Source organism: Bufo bufo, chromosome 3, assembly GCF_905171765.1.
Source record: "Bufo bufo chromosome 3, aBufBuf1.1, whole genome shotgun sequence".
In the NCBI taxonomy this organism is placed as follows: domain Eukaryota; kingdom Metazoa; phylum Chordata; class Amphibia; order Anura; family Bufonidae; genus Bufo; species Bufo bufo.
The window spans coordinates 75,778,387-75,803,132 of NC_053391.1; the positions used below are offsets into that span (position 1 = coordinate 75,778,387).

The 24,746-nt window shown below is 41.8% G+C and overlaps 1 protein-coding gene across 1 annotated transcript in view; it reads left to right on the forward strand.

Annotated features, from left to right (window-relative positions):
* Positions 1-24,746, forward strand: part of CADM2 (cell adhesion molecule 2) — a 425,691-nt gene that overhangs the window by 302,524 nt on the left and 98,421 nt on the right. Inside the window, exon 8 of the mRNA XM_040422100.1 lies at positions 21,902-22,006. Within this exon, the coding sequence (XP_040278034.1) occupies positions 21,902-22,006 (105 nt within the window). The remainder of the gene's footprint in view (positions 1-21,901; positions 22,007-24,746) is intronic.

The window sequence follows — 24,746 nt, forward strand, 5'->3', positions numbered from 1 at the left end:
CGAATGCCTGATTCCAACCCCTGTATGTAGAGGGAGTATCTCACAGGGCCTGAACCAGTGTAGGCCTGAAGTAAATATATCTTTGCACAAAATGGCTGTATTTCAAATGGCTGTATTTCAAATCCCTGATTCAAACTCCTGTATGTAGAGGGAGTATCTCACACGGCCTGAACCAGTTTAGGCCTGAAGTTTATATATCTTTGCATAAAATGTCTGTATTTCAAATGGCTGTATTTAAAATGCCTGATTCAAAACCCTGTATGTAGAGGGAGTATCTCACAGGGCCTGAACCAGTGTAGGCCTGAAGTAAATATATCTTTGCACAAAATGGCTGTATTTCAAATGGCTGTATTTCAAATCCCTGATTCAAACCCCTGTATGTAGAGGGGTTATCTCACAGGGCCTGAACCAGTGAAGGCCTGAATTCAATATTGGTGCACCAAATGGCGGTATTTGAAATCTCTCTGAATGTAACCCAAATGTATTAAGGGTATATCTCACAATGACATCTGCATCAAAGGATGCCAACTACATTTTTTGTGCCCAAACGAGTGTTTGTTTAACAACTGAATTTGACAGCAGTATATAAGCATGTAATTTCACACGTGCTGATGCTGCAAGGCCTGAAAATAGTGTTCTTTGTCAAAAAAGTTTTTTTTTTTCAAACCCCAGAAAATGATGGGTGTATTTCTACCTTAAATTGCACATTGACTAATCCAGATGTTGTAGATTGACAAAAAAGTCTTTTTTTTTTGTAACAGAATATGAAAGCTATATATATTAATCTTGAATTTTACACTTGCAGATCTGGAATATACAGATTTTTTTTTAAAAAAGTAGTGTGTTTTTAAAACCCCACAAAATGATGGGTGCAGGGCTTTTTTTCTCAGAGAAAAGGTGGTGGAACTCACCCCCCTCCGCTGGCCACGCCCCTACCCACCCCTAGGACTGCCCCCTAAAACGGCCCCTTTAGAGAACAAGGATGCAAGTAAAATTTGGGGGGGCTATAAATGTCCAGGGCAGCAAAGAAACCGCCCAGATGGGGATGGCACTGTTAATGGGGAATCTGGGGATGGCACTGTTAATGGGGGATCTGTGGATGGCACTGTTATGGGAGATCTGTGGATGGCACCCACAGATCCCCCATCCTATTACAGTGCCATCCACAGACTCCCCCCATCCTATAACAGTGCCATCCACAATCCCCCCACCCCTTAACAGTGCCATCCACAGACCCCCCCCACCCCATAACAGTGCCATCCACAGACCCCCCCACCCCATAACAGTGCCATCCACAGACCCCCCCCACCCCATAACAGTGCCATCCACAGACCCCCCCTAACAGTGCCATCCACAGACCCCTCCCCCACCCCGTAACAGTGCCATCCACAGACCCTCCCCCCTTAACAGTGTCATCCACAGACCCCCCATTGCCGCTCCAGTACAGTTATAAAATGTGTAATTCAATTAATAATGATTCATGCTGCCCTCTCTGTAGTATAACATTCAATATATCCTACTCACAGGGCTACTGTTATATCGTAATGCAAGTCGGCCGGGCAGACGAGCGGCAGCGTGACTGACTGACGTCACGTGCCTGCCCGGCCTACTTTATGAATGAAGCAGGCGGCGCAGGCACGTGACGTCAGTCAATCACGCTGCCGCTCGTCTGCCCGGCCGACTTGCATTACGATATAACAGTAGCCCTGTGAGTAGGATATATTGAATGTTATACTACAGAGGGGGCAGCATGAATCATTATTAATTAAATTACACATTTTATAACTGTACTGGAGCGGCGGGGCCGGAGCACAGTGAACGCCCCGGCCCCCAGCTCCTCCTCCCAGTCCCTCCCCGCTGATACATCGCAGCCTGCGATGCTGGAGCATGGCAGGCTGCGATGTCAAAAGGTGGCAGAACGCCGTTCAAGTGCGTTCCGCCAGAAAAAAAGCCCTGGATGGGTGTATTTCTACCTTAAATTGCACACTGACTAAATGTTGTAGATTGCCAAAAAAGTATTTTTTTGATAACAGAATATGAAAGCTGTATATATTAAACTTGAATTTAACACTTGCAGATATGGAAAATACTGCTTTTTGAATAAAAACTGTGTTTTTCAAACCGCAGAAAATGATGGGTGTATTTCTAGCTTAAATTGCACACTGACTAATCCAGATGTTGTAGTTTGCCCCCAAAAAATTGTGATTTGCAATGTCCCTAAAGCTCAGATGCAGTGCTAGTGCACTGAGCTTGCATTAAATGGCCACCGCCACCCAACAGAATTATAAAAGTTTTTGTTATTTTTGGTCAATTGCCTCAGGGCAGGGTAAAACGATTGTGTCCTGCACCCACACAACTATTTCTATGTAGATCGCTGAGTTAGATTCTCTCCTATTCTCTCCCTGAAATCACAAGTCCAGCAGCATCCTCTCCCTACACTTGTATCAGCAGAGTGACGTGCAGCGCTACGTGACTCCAGCTTATATAGAGCCTGAGTCACATGCTGCTCTGGCCAATCACAGCCATGCCATTAGTAGGTATGGCTGTGATGGCCTCTTGGGACAAGTAGTATGACGCTTGTTGATTGGCTGCTGTGCAGCCTTTCAAAAAGCGCCGAACGCCGAACCCCAACTCAAACTTTTACGGAAATGTTCGGGTCCGGGGTCCAAAAATCCTAAAGTTCGGTACGAACCCGAACTTTACAGTTCGCGTTCGCTCAATCCTAATTATAAGTAATAGAGGTCTGTAGCTCAATATATTTATAAAAGCTCATCACCAACATTTACTGGGAGCTGTAAAATGATGATAATTACAACCAAAATAACCTGTTCAAGTACCAACAGCCTCAAAAAAATCACGGACATGTCTTTTTTTTTTTTTTTCATGGACACAGGAAAAAAGTTGCTTATTTTTTACAGACTGTCCAGAAATTTCTGCACAGTTGTCAACCCTGTTTGCCACAAAGGTAAGGGTGTCACCTAATATGATGTTCTCACCTGGCCTCATAGATGGTGCAGTCCTTCTGTTGACATTCACTTTTTATTAGTCTTGTATAATATGGAATAAAACTTTTTGATGTAGGAAATTTTAATTTGACTTTTAGTGCATAAAACATCATAATAATCTTTTAGAATGAAATCCACTGCTGAGACTCTGTTCTCCATTCAATTGTCTTAGTGAGGCTACTACAGGTTAATGTTTCCTACAAAGTAGCATGTAGAGAATGATAACGGTGTAATATTAGAAAACAGTTCTCTGCTTGCTGTCCTGCATGGTGAAGTGGATGCTAAATGTGCTGTGTTTGGATCCATTATCAGAATTCTTTGTGTTGTCTTACTATTGATTAATCAGAAGTAGCCCAAGCCGATGTAATAAGTGCACGTAAACAAGCTCTCGATTCCTTATCCGCCACCATTTCAAAGATGAGCACCACTTACCGACCTGCCGCATAGCAGCATATCAGAGGACAGAACACAGAAGGCAAGGGACGTCTTGTCTCTTCAGATGTTTGTTTTTCTGTTCTGTGGATTTGGAGTTCTACCCAAAAACTATTACTGAAAAAGAAGCAAGACAATGGCATGGATGAAGTCTGTTACTGCCAAATGGAGAGTTCACCCATCAACCAATCACAAATATAATATGGAATTTGTATACCTAGGGTTTAATTATATCTATCTATCTATGTATCCTATACCTATCTGTCTATGTATATCTATCTATCTACAGTATTTATCTACTTTTTTAATGCCAATAATTTGTGACTGTTTCAACTCTATATAAATAGAGATAATATCTACAGTGCAATAAGTTTAAACAATATGCACTTTGGAAAAAAAAGAACACACCAGAACAAGAATGTGTGAATGCAATTATGAGATATCTAAGCGATTAGAATATTAGAACAAAAGGTTGTGTACAATTGAGAGGAGGCTCTAGGACCATGGATACAAGATGAGATACGGTGTGGCATGGAGGCATACAGGCTCAGTATGGTATCCTGTGACACATTTGCCCACAGATGTTTCAGCTGGGTCAGTATAACCTGCACACCCGTAGGTTGCTGAAACTGACGTCCCAACTGGTGCCATATGTGCTTGATTGGCGACTTGCTGTGTGTGGTCATGCATTATCCTGCTAAAAAATGGCAGTTGGAAACCCTACCATGGTAGGTAACACATCTTACCTTAGGATATCCTGCACATATCGCTGAGCTGTTAGTGTCCCTCATATCACTGCAAGGGGAGACCAACTGTCATATGCAACAGCTCTCCACATCATTACATCAGCAGTTGGGGCAGTGTTTGACTCCACAGCAAAGAGAGGTTTGCAGGGCTCACCACCAGCCCTTCATACTCAAGCCCAACCATTGTCATATCCAAAATAGAATCTCTATACATCACTAAAAATATAGCAGTCATGGTTTCTTGGTCATGTCATTACTGCAAACAAAGGCGATGGTGGCTGTCTGTCAATGGCAGGACAAATAAGAGGTGCAGTGAAACCAATTTTCATTTTGCTATGTTCCTGGAAATGGTGTTTGGAAGAGACAGGTCTGTGGTGAAGGTACCACCGGAGTCTGGATGGTGGACATCGGAACTGTTAGAGCTGCTTGTGCTTATCAGTGTATTAAACAATCCTGTCCTGTCCAGAGTCTGTTCAGCACGTGTGCGTGCCCTCTTGTAACCACTGCTCCCAACCCCTAGTACCAGCTAGATTAGGACAGCCTAGATGGCGAGAAATGTGTCTAACTGACCATCCTGTTCTCTCAGTCCAATGATCCAAAGTCTGTCTATTAGGTAGAATATCTTTAAGTGCATTATAGTGGCATGTCTAGCAGGCAAAAATATCTCACCAAGAGGTACACTACCTAAAAGTAGCCTCTGAAAGCCTTGTAATCATTTATATATCTGCATGAGAAAAATTTGGTTAAGCCCTTTAATAATTGTTCTTCCTTCAATAATGTTTTTACAACATGAGCAAAGGTTGTGCTAATTAACTGCTTAATAAATTTTGCATAGCAGCTGGAGCCTTTTATTTATCATACAAATTTTGCATAGACGTAGAGCCACCACCAAAATCAGTTTCCAAGTAACCATGCCTTACATTCATGTAGGGAAGGTACTCTGGAACAACCACTCCTTTATTTGCACCTGACTTCCATTGTGTCATAAATACCAGCTCAGAAATCTTAGGAACTGTCAATCAAACAAGAGGGAGAGATGATTTGTAGCATTAGGCATGGAGGAATGGAGCCTCAAATAGATTGGCCTCACCCTTGGTGAATAATAAGAAGCATTTCTCAGGATTAGAGGACCAAATTTTTACAAGAAAGGTATGGGTGTGTTTCAGGGTGTCCACTCTACGTAAGAATGAAGAGATGAATCCAGCATCAAAGTTGAAAATAATATGGGTTCCTTTATTCAATATAGTACAGATCCATACAGTGACAGCATCACCTCTGTGTTCCAAGTGATCGGCTACGCGTTTCGAACATACGTGTTCTTAATCATGACTGATCAGGATTCGAAATGGCGATGGCTATAAGGGCTAGTCACAGCCACTCCTCCCATCTCCAGATGGTGATTAGAAGCAGTAAATTGCGACACACCCAAGCCAGAGCCAATAGGAAAATCTGAAGTTAACATTGGTGTAAGGTAAAAAAGTGTAAAAATGTGTAAAAACCAAATACGTGTACTTGAAATATGTGCTGTTCAGGCTCTTATGTCTAAATCAGGAATGACAAGATATATAAACCAATCTCACATAAAAAGATGGAAAAAGTAATTTCCTGAAAAACCGCATAGTCTGAACAGTGGTTTCCAATGTTAAAAACAAAAACATGGCAGATATAACTTCGTAATTGCTCCTTTGAAAGAAATAAACAAATAAATATGTATTTGTACTAGGATCGTGTCCATTCCTGGTGTGCTTATATATTTATTTGTTTATTTCTTTCAAAGGAGCAATTACGAAGTTATATCTGCCATGTTTGATATGCATTTTTTTGTTTTTAACATTGGAAACCACTGTTCAGACTATGCGGTTTTTCAGAAAATTATTTTTTCCACCTTTTTATGTGAGATTGGTTTATATATCTTGTCATTCCTGATTTAGACATAAGAGCCTGAACAGTACCCCTCAGATGCCGCGTTCATACATGATCACGGCATCTGAGTGTAAAATTAACAATATTTTTTATTTTTTTTCTAAAACTTACCGCCTCCATTTGCTCACAACGGTCCGGCCGCCACCATATTGCTTGAAGATCTCGGCCAAAATCCTGTGCGGCGCAAGATTATGTCATCACGCCGGCTGGCGTGGTGACGTATGACGTCATCAAGCTGGCCGGTGTGGTGATGTAATCTCGTGCCATACGGGATTTCGGCTGAGATCTTCAAGCAAGATGGAGGCTGGCGGCCTGTCATGAGCAAATGGAGGAGGTAAGTTTGAATTTTTTTATTTTTTATACTATTTTAGATTAAATCGATTCACTGACACAAAGCACGAGGAAATTCGAATTCGCACCCTTACCTGTTGATTGGCACCCATACCTGTTGATGTGCATGGACCGAAGTAGGTTCAGCAGACATCATTCTAATGTGTATGGTCTACTTTAGCCTAGCCTATCTTCTCTTTTGGAAGCTTTTCTCAGTGTATCTTTTAAAGTACTATACTTCAGGCTGGCTAGCAACCATTGGACATCTGTGTGATGACTATATTGTTACGTGTGGTCCTATGTACAAAAGTGATCTCTTGAATGCTCATCTGACTCAAGAAACCACGGAAGACACATACACCTTTAATAGGCTAGAAGTTCTGGAGAACTTGTTGTGGCCACAAGTTGCTCCTCTATATTCAGTAGCAAGGGGACATCTATTGGCTATAATAACAAAACAGCCAAAACTCAATCAAAGGATAGCTTTCAGAAGCCCAATAAATAATATATCTGCAAAATTATAGGGCATAAAACATTAACACCTCAGTAGAGCACTGTCCTTTGATCCCTCCTTTGATTGTTTGTTTGCCCGTATTATTTTATTCAGAACCTCTAATGAATTATACACGGGCCGCCAGCTTTCTATTCACTTTCCAGAACATTCTGTTAGTTTAGACAAATGAAAAAGTGTGAAGCCAGCAGAAACTACAATGCAATATTGTTTGATCTCTAATTGCCTAATCTAGATATGGAATGTCTCCTAGAACAAGGTCATCGGCCACCACTTTTTTTTCAGGTGCATGTGAGAGATGAAAGACAATATACTTTTTATGTTAGCTGCACAGATGATAGTTAGAATCGATCCCGATATGAGCAAAATGATTACAATTCGCCTGTAACTGTTACTTTCCACCATCATCAAAACAGCCAGCAATAATATTTCCATTTTTCATTGATGGAGGGGGGGGGGGGAGGAGGTGGCTGTAAAAGAGCTTATGTAGTTTTGGTCGAGTGAAACAGATCAAACTGTTAGGATTCTCTGTGCTGCATTTGCAGAATCAATACAGCTGCTACTTTCATTTGTCTTGGCTTTTATTGTTAATAATAAATGTCAAGAAAACGCTCTCAGAAACCGGAAGGTGTTCCCAAAGTCAGAGATTATGGCAACAGCACAAAGGCAGGAGCTATCATGCACTGGAAATACATTTATATAATTTAGGTAGAGACGGGTCCTTGTCCTCTACATTCTAACTGACCTGCCTCGAAAGTACAAATATACATCATGGGGAAACAGCTTATGTTTTGCAGTGACTCACCGGGTTGTTAACACGCTGGGTTGCTCACTGAATTTTTTTTTACTAAGCCAAATATGTATTATTGTGATTTCCTTCAAGTTCATGTCTGGTTTGTGCCTGAGGAAAGTTTATTTTGAAAAAAAACAAAAAACAAAAACAAACTTCCAGAGCATTCTCCTGTATGCCAGTGAACAGTAGATTCTGTATTCAGTCACATCAACTGAATCAAAACGGTGCAAACAGCAAAATGTTAGAAATCCAGATGTATGATGACAACATTTTGGATAAAAAAAACAAAATTTTTTAAAGTCATATACGCATAGGAATAAGAAGAATAGGAATACGAAGAAGAACGAATATGAGTGGGATAACTCATGAAAGATGAGATGACTGCAGTGTAGGTATAAAATGCATATAAACTGCTATGTAGCATCTACATAGGGGAAGTAGCCAAGGTTAGAATACAATTGCATATACATAATAAAAAACATAAACATGTGGATAGTGAGTTGGTGCTATAGTGGAATCCAAAGTGTAGAGCAAACAAACAGCAGCTAGCCAGATACTGTCATCGCGTTCTGGTGCACGGACTCCGCTCTAGTGTGTGTCAATAATCCATTTAAAAAAGGGATAATCCAGCAACAGGATCACAAAAAATGTAGACTTTATTTCAATTCTTAAAAATGATATTCCATAGGAACAAATGCAATGAGTTACAGTAGCGTACGCATTTTGAATGTTTTGATTACGTTTTCTTATGTGATTGGTTTTGCCTATGGACCATCATTTTTAATAGTTGGAATAAAATCTACATTTTTTTTTAAAGTTCTCGGTAGTTGAATATTATTTCTTTATGGATAAAGTGGAATACCTAGTAATGGGAGTAGAAGGAAAAAAGCGGCTGCAGCGGCGAAAGTGAACCGCTGAAAAGGAGAGAGTGGGAAGCTCACAGGCATGCACTCCCAGAGCATACGAGGAGAGAGACAGGGAAAGTTACTAGGCAGCCAGGAAGCCAATGACTTGGTATACGCAGTCAAGGCCGTGATCTGCGCGTGCGCTGAGAGGAGGGAACACCCTGGAGCAATGATGGCTAACCTCGGGCACTGTGGTGAAACTATGACTCCCAGCATGCTCCATTCATTTCTATGGAGTTCTGAGAACAGCCAAGCAAGTGTGCATCCTGGGAGTCATAGTTTTACCACAGCTGGAGTGGCGGAGGTTGGCCATCACAGCACTAGAGGGGAATAGCCTAAGATGGAGGCAGATGTGCCATGGGATTGTATGGAGGACCATAAAAGAATGTAATAGGGGAACAATATGGGATAAGCAACGTGAGGGAAGGTTATATGAAAGGGTATGTGATGAGATAATGTTATTAAAGTACAGCAGCTGTCATAAGGAAATAAATGGACTACTAAATGTGGGAAATATGGGAAGTATGGGAAATTTGAATGAGAAAATGTTGAATGAAAGAAAAGGAAACCAAAATTAGGTTAAATCATGTCCAGCAATGGTAAAAAAAAATATTTTGTGTTTTGCATTGTGACAATAGCTATTATTATATTATTATTATTATTATTATTATTATTATTATTATTATTATTATTATTATTATTATTATTATATTATTATCATCAAGTAAATATAAAAAAATATAAATAAGGAAACTCAAATGCCAAAATATTACACATTAGTATAAGAGTAGTGAACCATGTGAGGATATATAGATGTAGCAGGGCTGGTTTCTTAGGTTGAGCTTGTAGCAGTGGACTGCACTGGGATAGATAAATGTAAAAGGGCTAGGTTCCCTGATTTAAAGGGTTGTTAAAGATAACCAAATCAGTTCCAACAAATCTATTTGTCTCATTAGCAAGAGTTCTTCATCTGTGAGGGGCTGTCCCACCTGCCTGTTGATGGACAAAGCTAGACATTTCACCCAGCCCTAACAATCTTGCACCTGTTCCTCTACTCCTTCTCTCACAAGTGTAACAGCGCATGAACCGTCTCTGCTCCAGTAGCTGAAGCAGGACCTATGCATTTGCACCACTTCTCGCAGTGAAGAGATAGTTAGGGCCGGACGATATTGGTTCTTACATTGTGTCTAGTATTATACACACATCATACACAATCTGTGGACAGGTGTGGTGCTGGCTCTAGGTGAAAACAGCCATGACTTTGTAATCTTGGAGAGCTCCGTGGTATATGGTATTTTAAAAAAAAACTGTTAAAAAGGACCAGTCCCCTCTCCTGACATACCTGTTTTTTTTTAACTATGTGCATTCCCCTTATAAAGACAGTTGTGGAGCATTTATTCTTATGACTCTATGTTGTGCCATTCCATTATTATTCCTGCTAGAAGTTTACAAATTACTAGAAGTCTGCAGTAAAGGTACTGCTGGGTTTTACCAGTAGCAGGTGTGTCTGCCTCTGTCCAATCAGTGCTGCTGGTGTCAAACTGTGCAGGGACACACCCCTAACTGGTAACACCCATCTGTTCCCTTACTGCAGACTTCTGGAAATCCATTTATATACTTCTAGTACTAATAATAAAACAATGGCACAACATACAGTCATAAGAATAGATGCTCCATAATTATCTTTTACATGAAGAATGCAAGTAGTTACTGTTGGAAATGCACATAGTTAAAAAACAATCAGGCATGTCAGAAGAAGTGACAGGTCCTCTTTAAATAGCAAACATAAAACTGCTACATTAGTACGTTGTAAAACCACTGTGGGGTTTCGCTCTGGTAGATAGGGTAAGCGGGCGCAGTACAGAGGCAAAATACAATTTCTTAACTCAAAATGTCAGTGTTTATTCACACTAGAGGCAATTGCACAAAACAGCATGTAACTTTGCAGTCTAGGTGTTAATTCACACACAATGGAAAGTTCATATAACACAAGTCACCTTGCTGACAGTTCTGTCTCCAGTAGTCCACAGCAGGCTTTAGGGGGTCTGTTTCCCCAGCATGTGTCTCTCTGCTCTCCAGCATGGCACAAAGCCTCAGATCCCCAAAAACAGAGACATCTCTGCTGAACACAGCTGCCTATTTAAGGACAGCCAGGAGCTGCCAAAACCCGGACCGGAACTTAAACTCCGGTCCGGTATTTGACCTCAACTGGCTGGAAACCAGCCCAGCCGCACATGCTGGGAGGAAAATACATGCCTTGCCAAACACAACCGCTCACTGTGTCACACCACCTATAGGTAAACGCCTTGTTACATTGCATAGTTACAGTGCAGTTTATCTCCGATTCTAGTGCCGTCATGGAAATATTGTAATTAGATACTTTACAAACTTTACGGCTAAATATACTGAAAGCAGAGCTGTAGTTTAACATTTTCTGAGCAGTGGGGAATAAAGTTGTTTAACTGCTGGTTTCAGCTTTTTGACAATATTTTCAACATGTCATTATATGTGGCAATATGTCGTTTCATAATCCACCACTGCATATTACAGAATATTCAATCACTTAGAATCAAATTTAACTTTTTTTCACTGTAAAGAGTTCTAGATTTTTTTCCTCATGTTTTTTTTTAATAATCGTTTCCTGGCGTACAGATTATGGTTATTATGGACTCACCTGGAGACTTTAATGTACCGTATCTGCCTACACAGGGTATGGTATTCTTGAATTTCATATATTTATGTCATAAAGCCACTGTGCCCTAACTATACAGTAATACTTGTCACTTTACAGCTGGGGGCAAGGAGGTAGTCATTTAATCTGTAATATCACTATCAGGATTACAATGAAAATAAAAATTTAGTGGTAGGTACATTAACATAGGATTAACAATAAGTGAGGAGGATAGTACAGGTCCTGCCCCTTTTTCCACCTTGTTACATAGTGATCTTTGTACAGAGAATGCCCACATCATGCTTCTATATCAGTCAATAAGCCAGTTTCTTATGCTGATGTGCCTGCTGTTAAAGGGGTTATCCAATGACTAATGTAAAAAAATAATTAGAAAATCAGATTCCATGTAGTACATGACAATCTCTTTTTAATAAAGCCAGAACCAGTCCTGTACCTCTCATGGGTACAGACATCTCCCCATTCATTATTTGTTAGATTTATATCAAGCTGACAGCTCAAGGGGAGTGTCTTATTTGCTGCAGCTCAGGGGGCGTGTCCATGGTCTCCCTATCACAGCTCAGGAGGTAGTTGAAGGATGAAACTGAGCATGTGCGGTCATCTCAGTGAGCAGGTCAAAGAAATAAGAAAAGAAAAAAAACAGCAGGTGGCGCTATACACTTTACACGAATAACATTTACATTTTTACATTTACATTTTATTGAATAACTCAGTGGCTATAGAAAACTTTTAATTATGTGCAATTACAAAAGTATTCAGATTCAGGTGCTGGTTTGAAAACTGTAGAATATTTTTCATGGGACAACCCCTTTAAGAAAATTTCTGAAATAGCAATTCCAGCAGCTCACACAAGATGGCTGCACCCATGGTGATGTCGAGAATAGAACAACAAAATACACAATCAGAAAATAAAACCAAGAAATGAGAGCATGAACTTCACTTTCATTTATTTACTCGTGATCGTGATTTAAGCAAAATCAAATTTTGAAATAACACGTTTCTTTAAAAAAGAACCTGTCACATTGAAAGTGTGGTCCAATCTGTAGACGAGTTATAGAGAGGGAGGAACTGAGGACAACAAAAGCATGGACAACCCGAGCCTGGACTACTGTTGATTAACTAGTTTTCAGCTTTTTATAGAGCCTAGGTAGAGATTAAATATCTAGACTGCCATCTAGTGGTTGCATAGCCATGAAATGTGATATAATTACTTGGGTAATTTGGCCGCTCAAAATTAGTCAAGTAGTCAATGTTGCAGTTTCTCATAAGGGCCAACAAAATGTGTATTTTCTTATTCCCTATCTTGACTCAAGTTACTAAGGATAAGGCTGGAGGTACTTGACCTCCTTGAGTTGTTCTTTTTACGATGTTCCATGGGACTGATTATCTCTTCTGGAGACTCTTCAGTAAGTACAATTGTAGGCTGAAGTTCTCCAGATTGTTACCAATGATTAGAGCTCGATCAGTGAGGGTTCAGCTTCTAGGACCCCCACAGATCAGTACACTGAGGGGAGCATGCCGTTCCAACAAGTGGTAGGCCCTCTTTATTTTATACATAGGCACATGGACTTGTTTTTACAAGTCCACATACCTATGTTTCAACAAACGCCTAGTAAAACAGCTTTCTCCATTCAGTACAATTCAAATGTATGGGATGAGCTGCAGTGCCAGTGAAGCTGCTCATACAGGCTGCTATATCTCTGTACCGAGCTGCTATATCTCTGCACCGAGCTGCTATTTCTCTGCACCGAGCTGCTATATCTCTGTACAGAGTTGCTATATCTCTATAGATTGATGCAGTGCCCATAGTCACAGCATAGCTTCTTCAATTTAGTGATCAGTGGAGGTCCTAGATCTGGATAGATTATAGATGTTATGGTCCTCCTCTAGTGGATGCCCTGAATATATGAAAATAATTGAACCATAGTTTTTTTTTCTAGTATTTTTGTGCATAATATTAATTCTAACATCCAGAAACCATCTAGTAACTTACGAGAAAGAAGCAGTTATTTTTCCATGTGTTCTTTTACCACTTGCCTGAGCTCGAATGTTTTGGTGCAGAATCTGATTTAATATGTTCAGTGCTGGCTGTTCACGGGAGCACCTCCAACTCAAACCTTCAAGCCTGCCATGCATTAAATGTGAAAAAAGAAAACATGAACAAGGGTTAACAGTAGCATGCTCTAAAAATGATCTTTCGTTCCAAATGGAATTACACCTGGTGATCTGTAATGGATTGTATTTCATGCTGGCACTTTCATTCTTCTGCTGTACTGCTTTTGAGCATCTTCTTTTGTAAGCTGTTTCACTCAAAAAGATAAACAGACAAAAGCATGGCAAGAGAGAAAGGAACAGAAAGGCAGCCATGTGGAGAGACATGCTGCCTAGTAACAACCTAGCTCTGTGGCGGCCATATTCATTCACTGGTAGGAGCTCGTAGGCTGTGCTCTGCCTGCATTGGCACTAAATATGAAAAAAAAAAAAAAAATTATATATATATATATATATATATATATAAAATATATGTATATATATGCATACCTTGGGTCAACTTATTTATAGGATGTAAAGAAAAAGAGGGTCAGTTAGCACATCCCAAAGCGCAGGGGCACGTTGCTATGGCTGAGAACAAGACTGTTAAACAAAACATGCAATGCAACAGCTCTCTGCAAACCAAATAAAGTACAAAATTGCATCATAATTGCAAATGTTATACTAATAAGTTAGAGATGCTTGGCAAATCGTTTTGTACAAAATTATTTGAGCCCGTCTGCCGCACGTCAAGGCGCTCTCTAGTTAGACGGGTTCCTAACACAAAATTTTACCTGTTATGTGCCATGATGGCTACCATATAATTCAGAAAGTGCAGGTTACACATGCATGCTGGATCCGTCTGAATTTCTGTCATTTTTGGTGCCAAAATGGCCTCCATTATATCCACGGAAAGCAGTTACCAGCATGCATGCCGGGCCCACTCCACACCACGCCGGGCGCCAAAAGGTCACCAAAGACTACAATGAGAGTCCACACACTATCTCTCTCCTGGTGCCAGATGGCTTCAGTGAGTGAGGGGGAGCAGGCCAAGCTATGTACTAACACTAATTAAAATCAGCCAATGGGGCAGACGAGCTGGTCAGGAGTGCACGACTAAGGAGGCAGCCACATCTCCAGCACAAGCACTATTTATAGGATGTCTTCGGTGTAGCACTATAAGTATTTGTAGAAATAACTGAATGTTTCATCTATGCAGATTGTGCCCAAACTGGATTAGAATCCATGAGGTTAAAGGGCTTCTGTCACCCCCCAAAAGTAATTTTTCATTTTTGGGCTAATTACAATCCTTATAGTGCGATTGTTCAATATATAGTGCTCTTACCTTTTTCTGTTGTTTAGTTTCTTTAAAAGCCGCACTTTTATAATATGTTAATTACCTCGCTATCAGCAAGTAGGGCGGTTACTTGCTGGTAGCCGCCGCATCCTCCTTTCAAAAAAACACCCCCTCCTCCTGTTGATTGACAGGGCCAGCGAGCGCTCTCCTCCTCCAGCTGGCCCTTTCTGCAATTCAAATCCCGCGCCTGCGCCTTACGTGTCTTCATTCGGCGCAGGCGCTCTGAGAGAAGGACGCTCGCTTCCTCAGCACTCCCTCAGTGCGCTTGCGCCGATGACGTCACCTCTAAACCCGAAAGAGAAGACGTCATCGGCGCAGGCGCACTGAGGGAGTGCTAAAGGAAGCGAGCGTCCTTCTCTCAGAGCGCCTGCGCCGAATGAAGACACGTAAGGCGCAGGCGTGGGATTTGAATTGCAGAAAGGGCCAGCTGGAGGAGGAGAACGCTCGCTGGCCCTATCAATCAACAGGAGGAGGGGGCGTTTTTTTTTAAAGGAGGATGCGGCAGCTACCAGCAAGTAACCGCCCTACTTGCTGGTAGCGAGGTAATTAACATATTATAAAAGTGCGGTTTTTAAAGAAACTAAACAACAGAAAAAGGTAAGAGCACTATATATTGAATAATAGCACTATAAGGATTTTAATTAGCCCAAAAATGAAAAATTACTTTTGGGGGTTGACAGAAGCCCTTTAATACTAAAAGTTTATGGTTTTCTATGTTTATACAAATAAAGCTTAAAGTCTAGCTTTCCTTTGGATTTATTTTTAACACTGTGTAAATACAGGGATGTTAAACATTTTTGACACTGACACTGGGACCTCTGGGACCCGTGCCTACTCCGGAATGGGGATTTATACCACCTTGATTGGTATCCACTGTTTCCCCCCTATGTTAGCATAGTAAGGCTGCCCAATTCTTATGTGACTGCGCTCACCCCTGTGCACTCACCTCTCCAGCTGGATGCAATGACCAGAGACCATGTCACCAGGCAGGAAGAGATCCAGGGACCCTTGTTCAGGAGATGGGCGCAGGACCTGCATCCATCAGACATTGATAGAGCGAATCAACTTCGGATGAAACAAGTGGTACCTTGGAACCGAACCTGAGTTTGGGAAATGTTTTTTTACAGTACAAATTAATTTATGAAGTTATTGCGCAAAGTCAGAGCTCCTGCTCCGTACAGTATTAGAATGAAGTTTTATGCAAATTGACATCGAATATTTCATCCAAAGTCGATTCGCTCATCCCTAATTAGTAGTGTTTCCAAGTCTCGTACCCACCTTGAGCGCTGCAGATGACAAGTCTACTCTTGTTGCAACGAGGAGTAGAACATAGCGTCAGTGTGACAAAAATCAGCAATCATACCATTGGTGGGTTATCTCATGATGTAATGTAAAAAATGAAAACGAGACATATTGTAGCACATGACAATTTCTTTCTAACAAAGCTGGAACCGGCCCTGCACCTCACAGAGATTCGGAGCTCCTCCGTTTATTGTTCCAATTGCAATGCTAGATTTAATTCATGCTGCTAGCTCAGTGGGCATTTCCTTTCTTGGGGCATGTCCTTTTTGCTTCCCTGTAACTGTCACACAGGACAGTAGATAAGGCTGGTGGCAATTAAAAGATTGGAGCTGAGCATGTGCGACCACCTCAGTGATGTTACTGAGGTGAACAAAGAAATGAGAAAAATAATATACAGCAGGTGGCGCTATACAGATACATTTTATTGAATAGCTCAGAGTTATATTAATTTTTTTTTAGATTCAAGGGCTGATTTAATTTGAAAAATATAGAATAATCATTGTGGGACAACCTTTTTAAGTAACACTTTTTATAGTAGAATAATAGTTAGACAAAAATTCTGCATCTTCCTGAAAATATTTATATTCCACTGTGCTCTTTATTGTATTATTAATGCAATGCAGCAATACCATCAACTGTACGTTCCCATGGAAAAGAATTACTGACTGATTTTTATTCAGGAACTTTTTGCATAAAATATTCCGGTTTATGACAACTCATGTCTCCATTTGATGAGAGTCTGGCATCTAACAATAATGATGTGATTTTCAAGCGGTCAGTAATAGCCCAGCCCAGTCATACGGCAGCCTCTCAAGTACAATTACTGCTCTAATAAGTATGAAAGCAGTTTATTTCCAGCAGAGAACTCAATGGGAAGCATAAATAACAGATTAACAGCAAAACACAAAACATGTTGACCAAATAGATGATTGCGAGCAAACAGAGTACATTTCACTCTTTAGCATTTATGGTAGGCTTCTGTTTAAGGAATTTAGGAATTGTTTTCTTATAAACATTTTCTCGGTCCGGTGTTCAAGTAATATGCATATAAATAAAGTAATTTTTTCCAAATCAAATGAATTTGTTTGGACATTTATTTTCTTAACCTACCAATCATTTTATAGGTGTTAAAGGGGTTTTCAAGTAGTAGGATAATGGTGACCTATCCTCAGGATAGGTTATCAATATTTGATCGGTGGGGGTTTCATACCTGGCACCCCTACCTATTAGTTGTTTGAAGAGGCGATGGTGCTCCAGCGAGCGTTGCAACCTTCTCACAGCCTACCAAGTACAGCACCATACACTGCATAGTGGCTATGCTTGGTATTACTGTCCAGGGCCATTCACTTGATTAAGCATCATTAATACGTCAGTGTTCCACGTACGTGTGCTGTACACATTCTCCACAGACATCACATGTCCTCATTCAATTTAATGTCCGTTTTTTACCATGGACTGGGGGGCCGTGTTTTTAGCATGGAAGCTTGCTCTATTTTGTCTGTGTCCACTGATCCATCACGCCCATTATAGACTTTAGGTCCATGAAAACCATGGATGCAACATGGATTCCATCCGTGTTTCACGAATCATTAGGAAGATATGCTTTGAAAATTATTTTTTAGCTGTGCAGTGTCTGTGAAACACAGATGGCACATGGAAAGCAAAAAAACTGACACACGGATCCATAACGGACATCTTCAGGGAGGCATCACTGACCACCTTTTTCACGGATTTAAACATGGACGTGTGAATGAGGCTTTAGAAGTGAGCTACACATAGGCTATGTGGCCAATGAACTTGAAATAATAATACTTTGAAAAATCTGCAGTCATTAGGCAGTCACTAGATAAACATTTACTGTAGGCCACTGGAGTAGAGGCCCCAAAAGTTAGGCATTCACCTGACAGAAAAAGCCTTTTATGCCGCTGTATATACATAAGACAACGACCATTCTTTGTTCTGGATGGTGGCGGATATTTGTAAGCTGGCATGAGGAAATTCAAATACCATGCCTCATTCTTTTTTTTAGAAATGTGAGGTAGTCCAATCTATCATAAGCTAGGCGAGTTCGCTTCTCGGTCACGATCCCCCCTGCTGCGCTGAACGTCCTTTTGGACAGGACACTCGACGAGGGGCAAACCAAGAGTTCCATGGCAAATTTTGCCAGCTCTGGCCACAGGTCAAGCCTGCACACCCAGTAGTCCAGGTGTTCCTTGCTTCTCAGAGCGTCCACATCGGCTGTTAACCCGATGTAGTCGGAAGCCTGTCAGTCTAGGCGTTACCTGAGGCTGGATCCAGAGCGCGGCTCTCGATGGGTTGGCTGCAAGAATGATCTCATATCCGAAGTGACCAACACATCTTCAAACCGCCCTCTTCTTGCAGGCACGGTAGGATTGGTACCCACACCTAGTTCGCTGTGGGTGGAAATTCTTCTGCCAGCGCCCGCAACAGCAGAATGCAGCATCTCTCGCAGCAACGCCTGGAAATGCTGCATTATGACAGCCCTCTGTGATGCTGGTAACATGTCCACCATTTTGTGTTTGTGCCGGGGGTACGTTGCCACCCAATACTTTATGCTTTTAAACGGGGGTCCCTCTTCAAACACTGGAGCATGAAGGCCCCCATTTGCACTAAATTGGAAGCGGTGGAGCACCCTGGCTAATGCTCATCATCCTCGTCAAAGCCTGTCCCCCCCCCGAAGTCCCCCTCAAAGCCTGCTCTTCTTGCTCCTCCTCCCCCCAGCCACCATCCTCCTCTGACTCCTCTTCAGACTCCTTCTGACTTGTCTCAGATAGAATAGCCCCTCCCTGGGAATTCATTCAGCATTGAGACTTCCTCGTCTTCCAGCTCCTGCTCCTCGATGGCTTGATCAATGACACAATGCAATGCACGCTCTAGAAAGAAGGCGTAAGGTACGATGATCTCATCATCATCGTATGGTGATCTCATCAAATAGCTTCAGAAGTCTGCATGCATCGCGCATGAGCAGCCACTGGCACGTTGAAATAAAACCAAGCTCCCAGAACCTGTCCTGCTGCAGAGTTCGTACAGCTAGTCGTTAATGGCATGTTGCTGCTAGAGCAGCCTATCAAGCATATACAAGGTGGAGTTCCAGTGCGTTGGGCTGTCACAAATCAGATGTCTGACGGGCAGGTGGTGTCGGGCCTAAACGTCAGCAAGGCGAGCCATGGCCGTGTGTGATCTTCTAAAATGGCCAGAGATGTTCCTGGCCTGCCGCCAGACATCCTGGACCCCAGGGTATTTGGCAACGAATCGCTGCACGACTAAGTTTAGGACTGTGCTATGCATGGCGCGTGTGTCATTTTGCCCTGTTTCATCGTGCTAAGCAGATTGGCAACGTTGTCGCACATTACTTTACAAACTGTGAAATTGAGCGGGGCTAGCCACTGATAAGCATGTGACCGCAGAGCTGAAAGCAGTGCAGGACCAGTGTGGCTCTTGGCTTCCATGCACAACAGCCGCACCACAGCATGGCAACGTCTCATCTGGCATGTCGAATAGGTAGGAGAGCTTGGGGGAACAGAGGAAGAGGCGGTAGCAGTGGAATAGGAGGAGTCAGCCGGGGAGAAGACGGAGGATGGAGTAGGAGGAGGAGAAAAAGAGGCAGGCCTGCATGCAATCCATGGCGGTAACACCAAGTCCACATGGGAGCCATGGGTTACATGCTTGACAGCCGTCAGAAGGTTCACCCAGTGGGCAGTAAAAGTTATGTACCTTCCCTGCCCGTGTTTGCTAGACCACATTTCTGTGGTCAGATGTATCTTGGCACCGACACTGTGCCAGTGATATATTCACTTGCAGCTGAACGTGGCCATATAGCTCTGGGATGCCCTTCTGGGAGAAATATTTCCTTCTGGGGACCTTCCATTGCGGTGTGCCAATGGCCACAAAATTTCTAAAGGCCTCAGAGTCCACCAGTTTATATGGCAGTAGTTGGCAGGCTAGCAGTTCCGACAAGCCAGCGGTCAGCCGTTGGGCAAGAGGGTTATCCGGCGTCATCAACTTTTTATGCTCGAACATTTGGGCCATGGAAGCCTGCCTTCTGCTAGATGAATGCAGTGATGGCACGGTGGAAGGTGGAGTGAAGGACAAATGGGAGGAGAGAGGAGAAGAGGCAGGAGCGCCGGAAGTGTGGCTTTGTGGGTTCTGACAGCATTGCTCCCACTGGGCTCGGTGAGAGGAGGACAGGTGACTTCTTAAGGCGGTCAGCAGCTGACATGTTAAAAAATGCCCACACTGTAGAGCCATGTGCCGGCATCCTGGGAGCGCCAGATGTGACCGTGCATGGTGGATGGCTCGCTCCAGGTACATTTGCAGTCTGCTTTTTGCCTCCTGTGCCCTGTGAGCTCTGCCTGCTTCTCCTCCTTCTCCTCCCTCTCTCTCGTTACCTTTACCACCATTGCCATTTGAGATCAGTATTTTGTGGAAGCAGGTATATCGCAGGCCTCAATCAATATTTGGTGGAAACAGGTATATTGAACCCCTAATCAGTCTTTTGTGGAAGCAGGTATATTGCAGGCCTCAATCAATATTTGGTGGAAACAGGTATATTGAACCCCTTAATCAGTCTTTTGTGGAAACAGGTATATCGAACCCCTTAATCAGTATTTTGTGGAAGCAGTTATATCGCAGCCCTCAATCAGTATTTTGTGGAAGCAGGTATATAAAACCCCTCAATAATTTTTTTTTGCCACAACAGTTATATCACACCACCCTGTTTATTAGGGGCAACAGGTATATCGTAGCTGTCAATCAGTATTTTGTGGAATCAGGTATATCACACCCCTCAATCAGTTTTTTGGGGGGAAACAGGTATATCACACCCGTTGCAAATAGTTGTTCCAAAAGCACAGCAGAACCGCACACAACTGCTCCGCAGTACAAATGCACTATAATATACTTTCTATGTTAGTATATTACATATCACACCTATCGATAGCACACCTATACCAGTCCTTAAAAATACTTTTGTATCCCTATTAACTAGCATTTGGTGTCCCTAACAGCCTTTCCCTGATCCACAAAAAAACCTCTCCCTACACTGGCAAAACACAGAATGGCTGCCAGATGGGGTTCTGTTATAGGGTGTGGTGGGGGGTGCATGTGCTAAAACATCTTAATTGGCTGTCCTGTCCCACCTGATGGATGTGTCATGGGTCAAGGTTCAGCGCAATGCAAAAGAATATGGTGCCGGCGGAAATCGCCATATGTTCGCATGTTCGGCGAATCGTGAACGCGCAAAGTTCACCGCGAAACGACCGCCAGGCGAACCACAAGTCAATCTCTAACAATAGGGTCTTGGTCTTTGCAGCTCACCATTGTCTTGTGTTACAGTTATAGAATGACTGTAGAGTTCAGGATGTAAAACATTAGGATATCTGCCTCTTAGTTTTCACTTCAATAGACCAGACGAAAGCAATGCAGGTGAAACCTTGACTTTAACATGTGATTTTTATGTTTTTAGCATGTTATTATTTGCTTGTCTCTCACTTTTACCCAGCATGTTGCTTTATCCACATTTGATCTCCACTGCGCAATCCATTGTATGTGGCATGGGTAAAAGCTTGATTCTTGCCAACTCAATTCACTCTCCATGCAGCAGCTTTGGCCAATAATTTATTTTCAGTACCCTGCAATTGACATGCAAGAAAGCATTTTATAGAAATTCCTACCAAAATTAATTTTAAATCGAGAGTGAATTCATATATTATAAAACGACCAAGTGATCACTTTACTTTAAGCATGCCTATGTTAATATGCGTCTACATCACCCAGATTAACCACTGTTATGATTTTTGTATGCTATGATTTTGTCTTTATGTTTCATGTCTCTTTTTATGTTTTCCCATTGACCAGAATCTTTATTTACAACCACAATCATCCCCCTTTTCACCACTGCAACAGTCAAAACCTCTGTTACCATAACACCCCGTTCAAAATCATCCGTCTCTGGCACTGAAGGTATGTTCGCTCTATCATACACCTTGTGCACTAGTCTGCTACCTATGTCAATGACTGAGATGTGATAATTAAAGCTTAATGGGTAAACATGACAATATTCAGCTGGATTGGATACCTACATTGATGACTTGGGTTGAAAGCTATTCCTCCTGATCCCATATACACATGTACGCTCAGCTTAGCCATGCGTTCATGTGTTCTAAATTGGAAGAGAAAGGCTGCTGCTAGACACCTTAGACATTTCCCTTGACAGCGAAAGTATTGGGCATCCCCTGATAGCCTGCAATCACACAAAAGGTGGAATACTGCCTTACTGTCTCATTGAAATCACCAGTTTTGACTAAAGGTGGATTTACACTGTCCAACTGAGCAGGCAATTATTAGGATTTCGGGTCCCCATTGACTTCAATGGGGTTCGGTGTTGGTGGTCAAGTTCAGTACCGATCGAAGCAGAACATCCATGGGTCCACTCATCCCTAGAAGGGACCTTTCCTTCGCAATAATTGCCTGCTCATCAGAGGCAGAGAGAACTGCATTGACATGCAGCAATATTCACCTCTGTATGCAGACGAGCAGTCGCTACTGTCATTACTCGTCCTCATACAAGTTCATTGTTTCTGGGCAGCTGATCGATGTTAGCCCAGCAGGATATACTGTCTACAAATTATGATTTAACGTGCTGTGTGAAAGATCATTTCACCCAATGGACAAGCATTTTACTCTTTCATCAGGTGATCGGCAGCACATTTACACAGATTATTGGGAACAAGCATTTGTAGTAATGTAAGTTCCCAACAATTGGCCGACAATTGTGTAGTGTAAATCTGCCTTAAAGGGATTGTTTGGTTTCTGCTATTGATGACCTATCCTCAGGTCAGGTCATCGGTATCAGATCAGTGGGGTTCCGACTTCTGATACCCCTGCCGATCAACTGTTTGAAGAAAAGGCAGCACTTGTGCAAGCACTGCTCTCTCTTCCCTGTTTACCTGCTCGCCATCTACATTGCAGCACTGAGCAGTGTCATTATAGATCCTCCATCCCATTCACTTCAATAGGATGGAGAGGTATAGTTGTTGTTATTCTCTGTCCAATTCAAGTGAAGCTGTAATTACACCTACCTGCTGCTGTAATGACGACGGAAAGCTGGTAAACAGTGAAGAAAACACAGCACCTTCAAACAGCGGCAGATAGGCCATTAATATCAGAAACCAGTAAACCCTTTTAAGACTAATCGAATGTGTATGGACAGATTTCATTTTCTTTAATATTATTTGTTTCTACTTCCATATAAATGCTTAAAGAAGACCTTTCACCGATTATTACAATATGAACTAACTATACAGACATGTAGAGCTGCGCCCGGGGATCTCACCGCCGCTCCGTTCTCCTGCTATGCCCTCCAGTATCTCCGTTCCCTAAGTTATGGTAGGCAGAGTCTGCCCTTGTTCTGCTCTAGCGCTGGCCAATCGCAGCGCAGAGCTCACAGCCTGGGAGATTATTTTCTCCCAGGCTGTGAGCTTTGCAATGCGATTGGCCAGCGCTACAGAAGAACAAGGGCAGACTCCGCCTACCATAACTTAGGGAACGGAGATACCGGAGGACATAGCAGGAGAATGGAGTGGCGCCCGGGGATAATAGTAAGTGCAGTGAGATCCCCGGGCGCCGCTCTACATGTCTGTATAGTTAGTTCATAGTGTAATAATCTGTGAAAGGTTCTCTTTAAAGCTCCAACTATAAATGGCCGAGATTGTGCTTCCATCTTAGACCAAATCTAACTATTGGTATTTAAACATTTTACTTTTCTGGCCAGGAAAGAGCATAGTCTGGCCAAAATGAGGTCCATAGGGAGGTATATTTCTCTAAATATGATCTGGAAAACCATTTTATGATGTTTAGTTTGGTTGTTGGATGAGCCTGGATGCCTTGGAAGTATTAATTACAAGTTGGGATTACCACATTGCTGGAGGTGTAGGGAATGGCATATTTATAATCAGGAGGAAAATAGTTTTCTGCATTAAGATGGGTTTGCCTTTTTCTGGATGAACATTACAGAAGAATAGATTGTACTGGATTGACTTACTGTACATCTTTATTCAACCTTATTATGTTAATGGCACATGAAATGCGGAGTATTTTATCAGCTTGTTACCCAGACCTCTGGGATAACAATGGAACCATTTGCCATGACATTTGCCCTATAATTACTAAAAATAAATTTTGGGATTGTTGACAACCAATTGAAAAATAGCAAGGAGTGGATTTTAATGGAGCCTATAGATGCTTATAAGCTACGGCCTATATTAGCAACTGCATAATTCTCATAGTGGCATAATGCTCGTAGAAGCTACATATACAGAGACTACATATACAGGGTGGGTACACCAGACTGAGCTAAAACTCTAAAGGCTGTTGTTCAACCAATAAATGAATTATAAGTTATTTTCTTACTATGTATGAATTAACAGAATGCCAAAATTAAATATTTAAACCAAGATACAAACAGATATGGGTTAATCCGTGAAAAATCAATTGCTTCTGTGTTTTTCAAATAGTAAAAATGAAAAATTATACAGTTCACTTATCCTTATATCAAATCTAACTCCATTAAGTAGGTTTGCCAATTTCAAATAAATAAAGCTTAAATCATATTTTTTTTTATTTGTTTTTATTCGGTGAAGCAGCGGAATCAAATTTTTAAGAACTTTGCTCATCTCTAATCATAGCAAATAAATTAACTCTC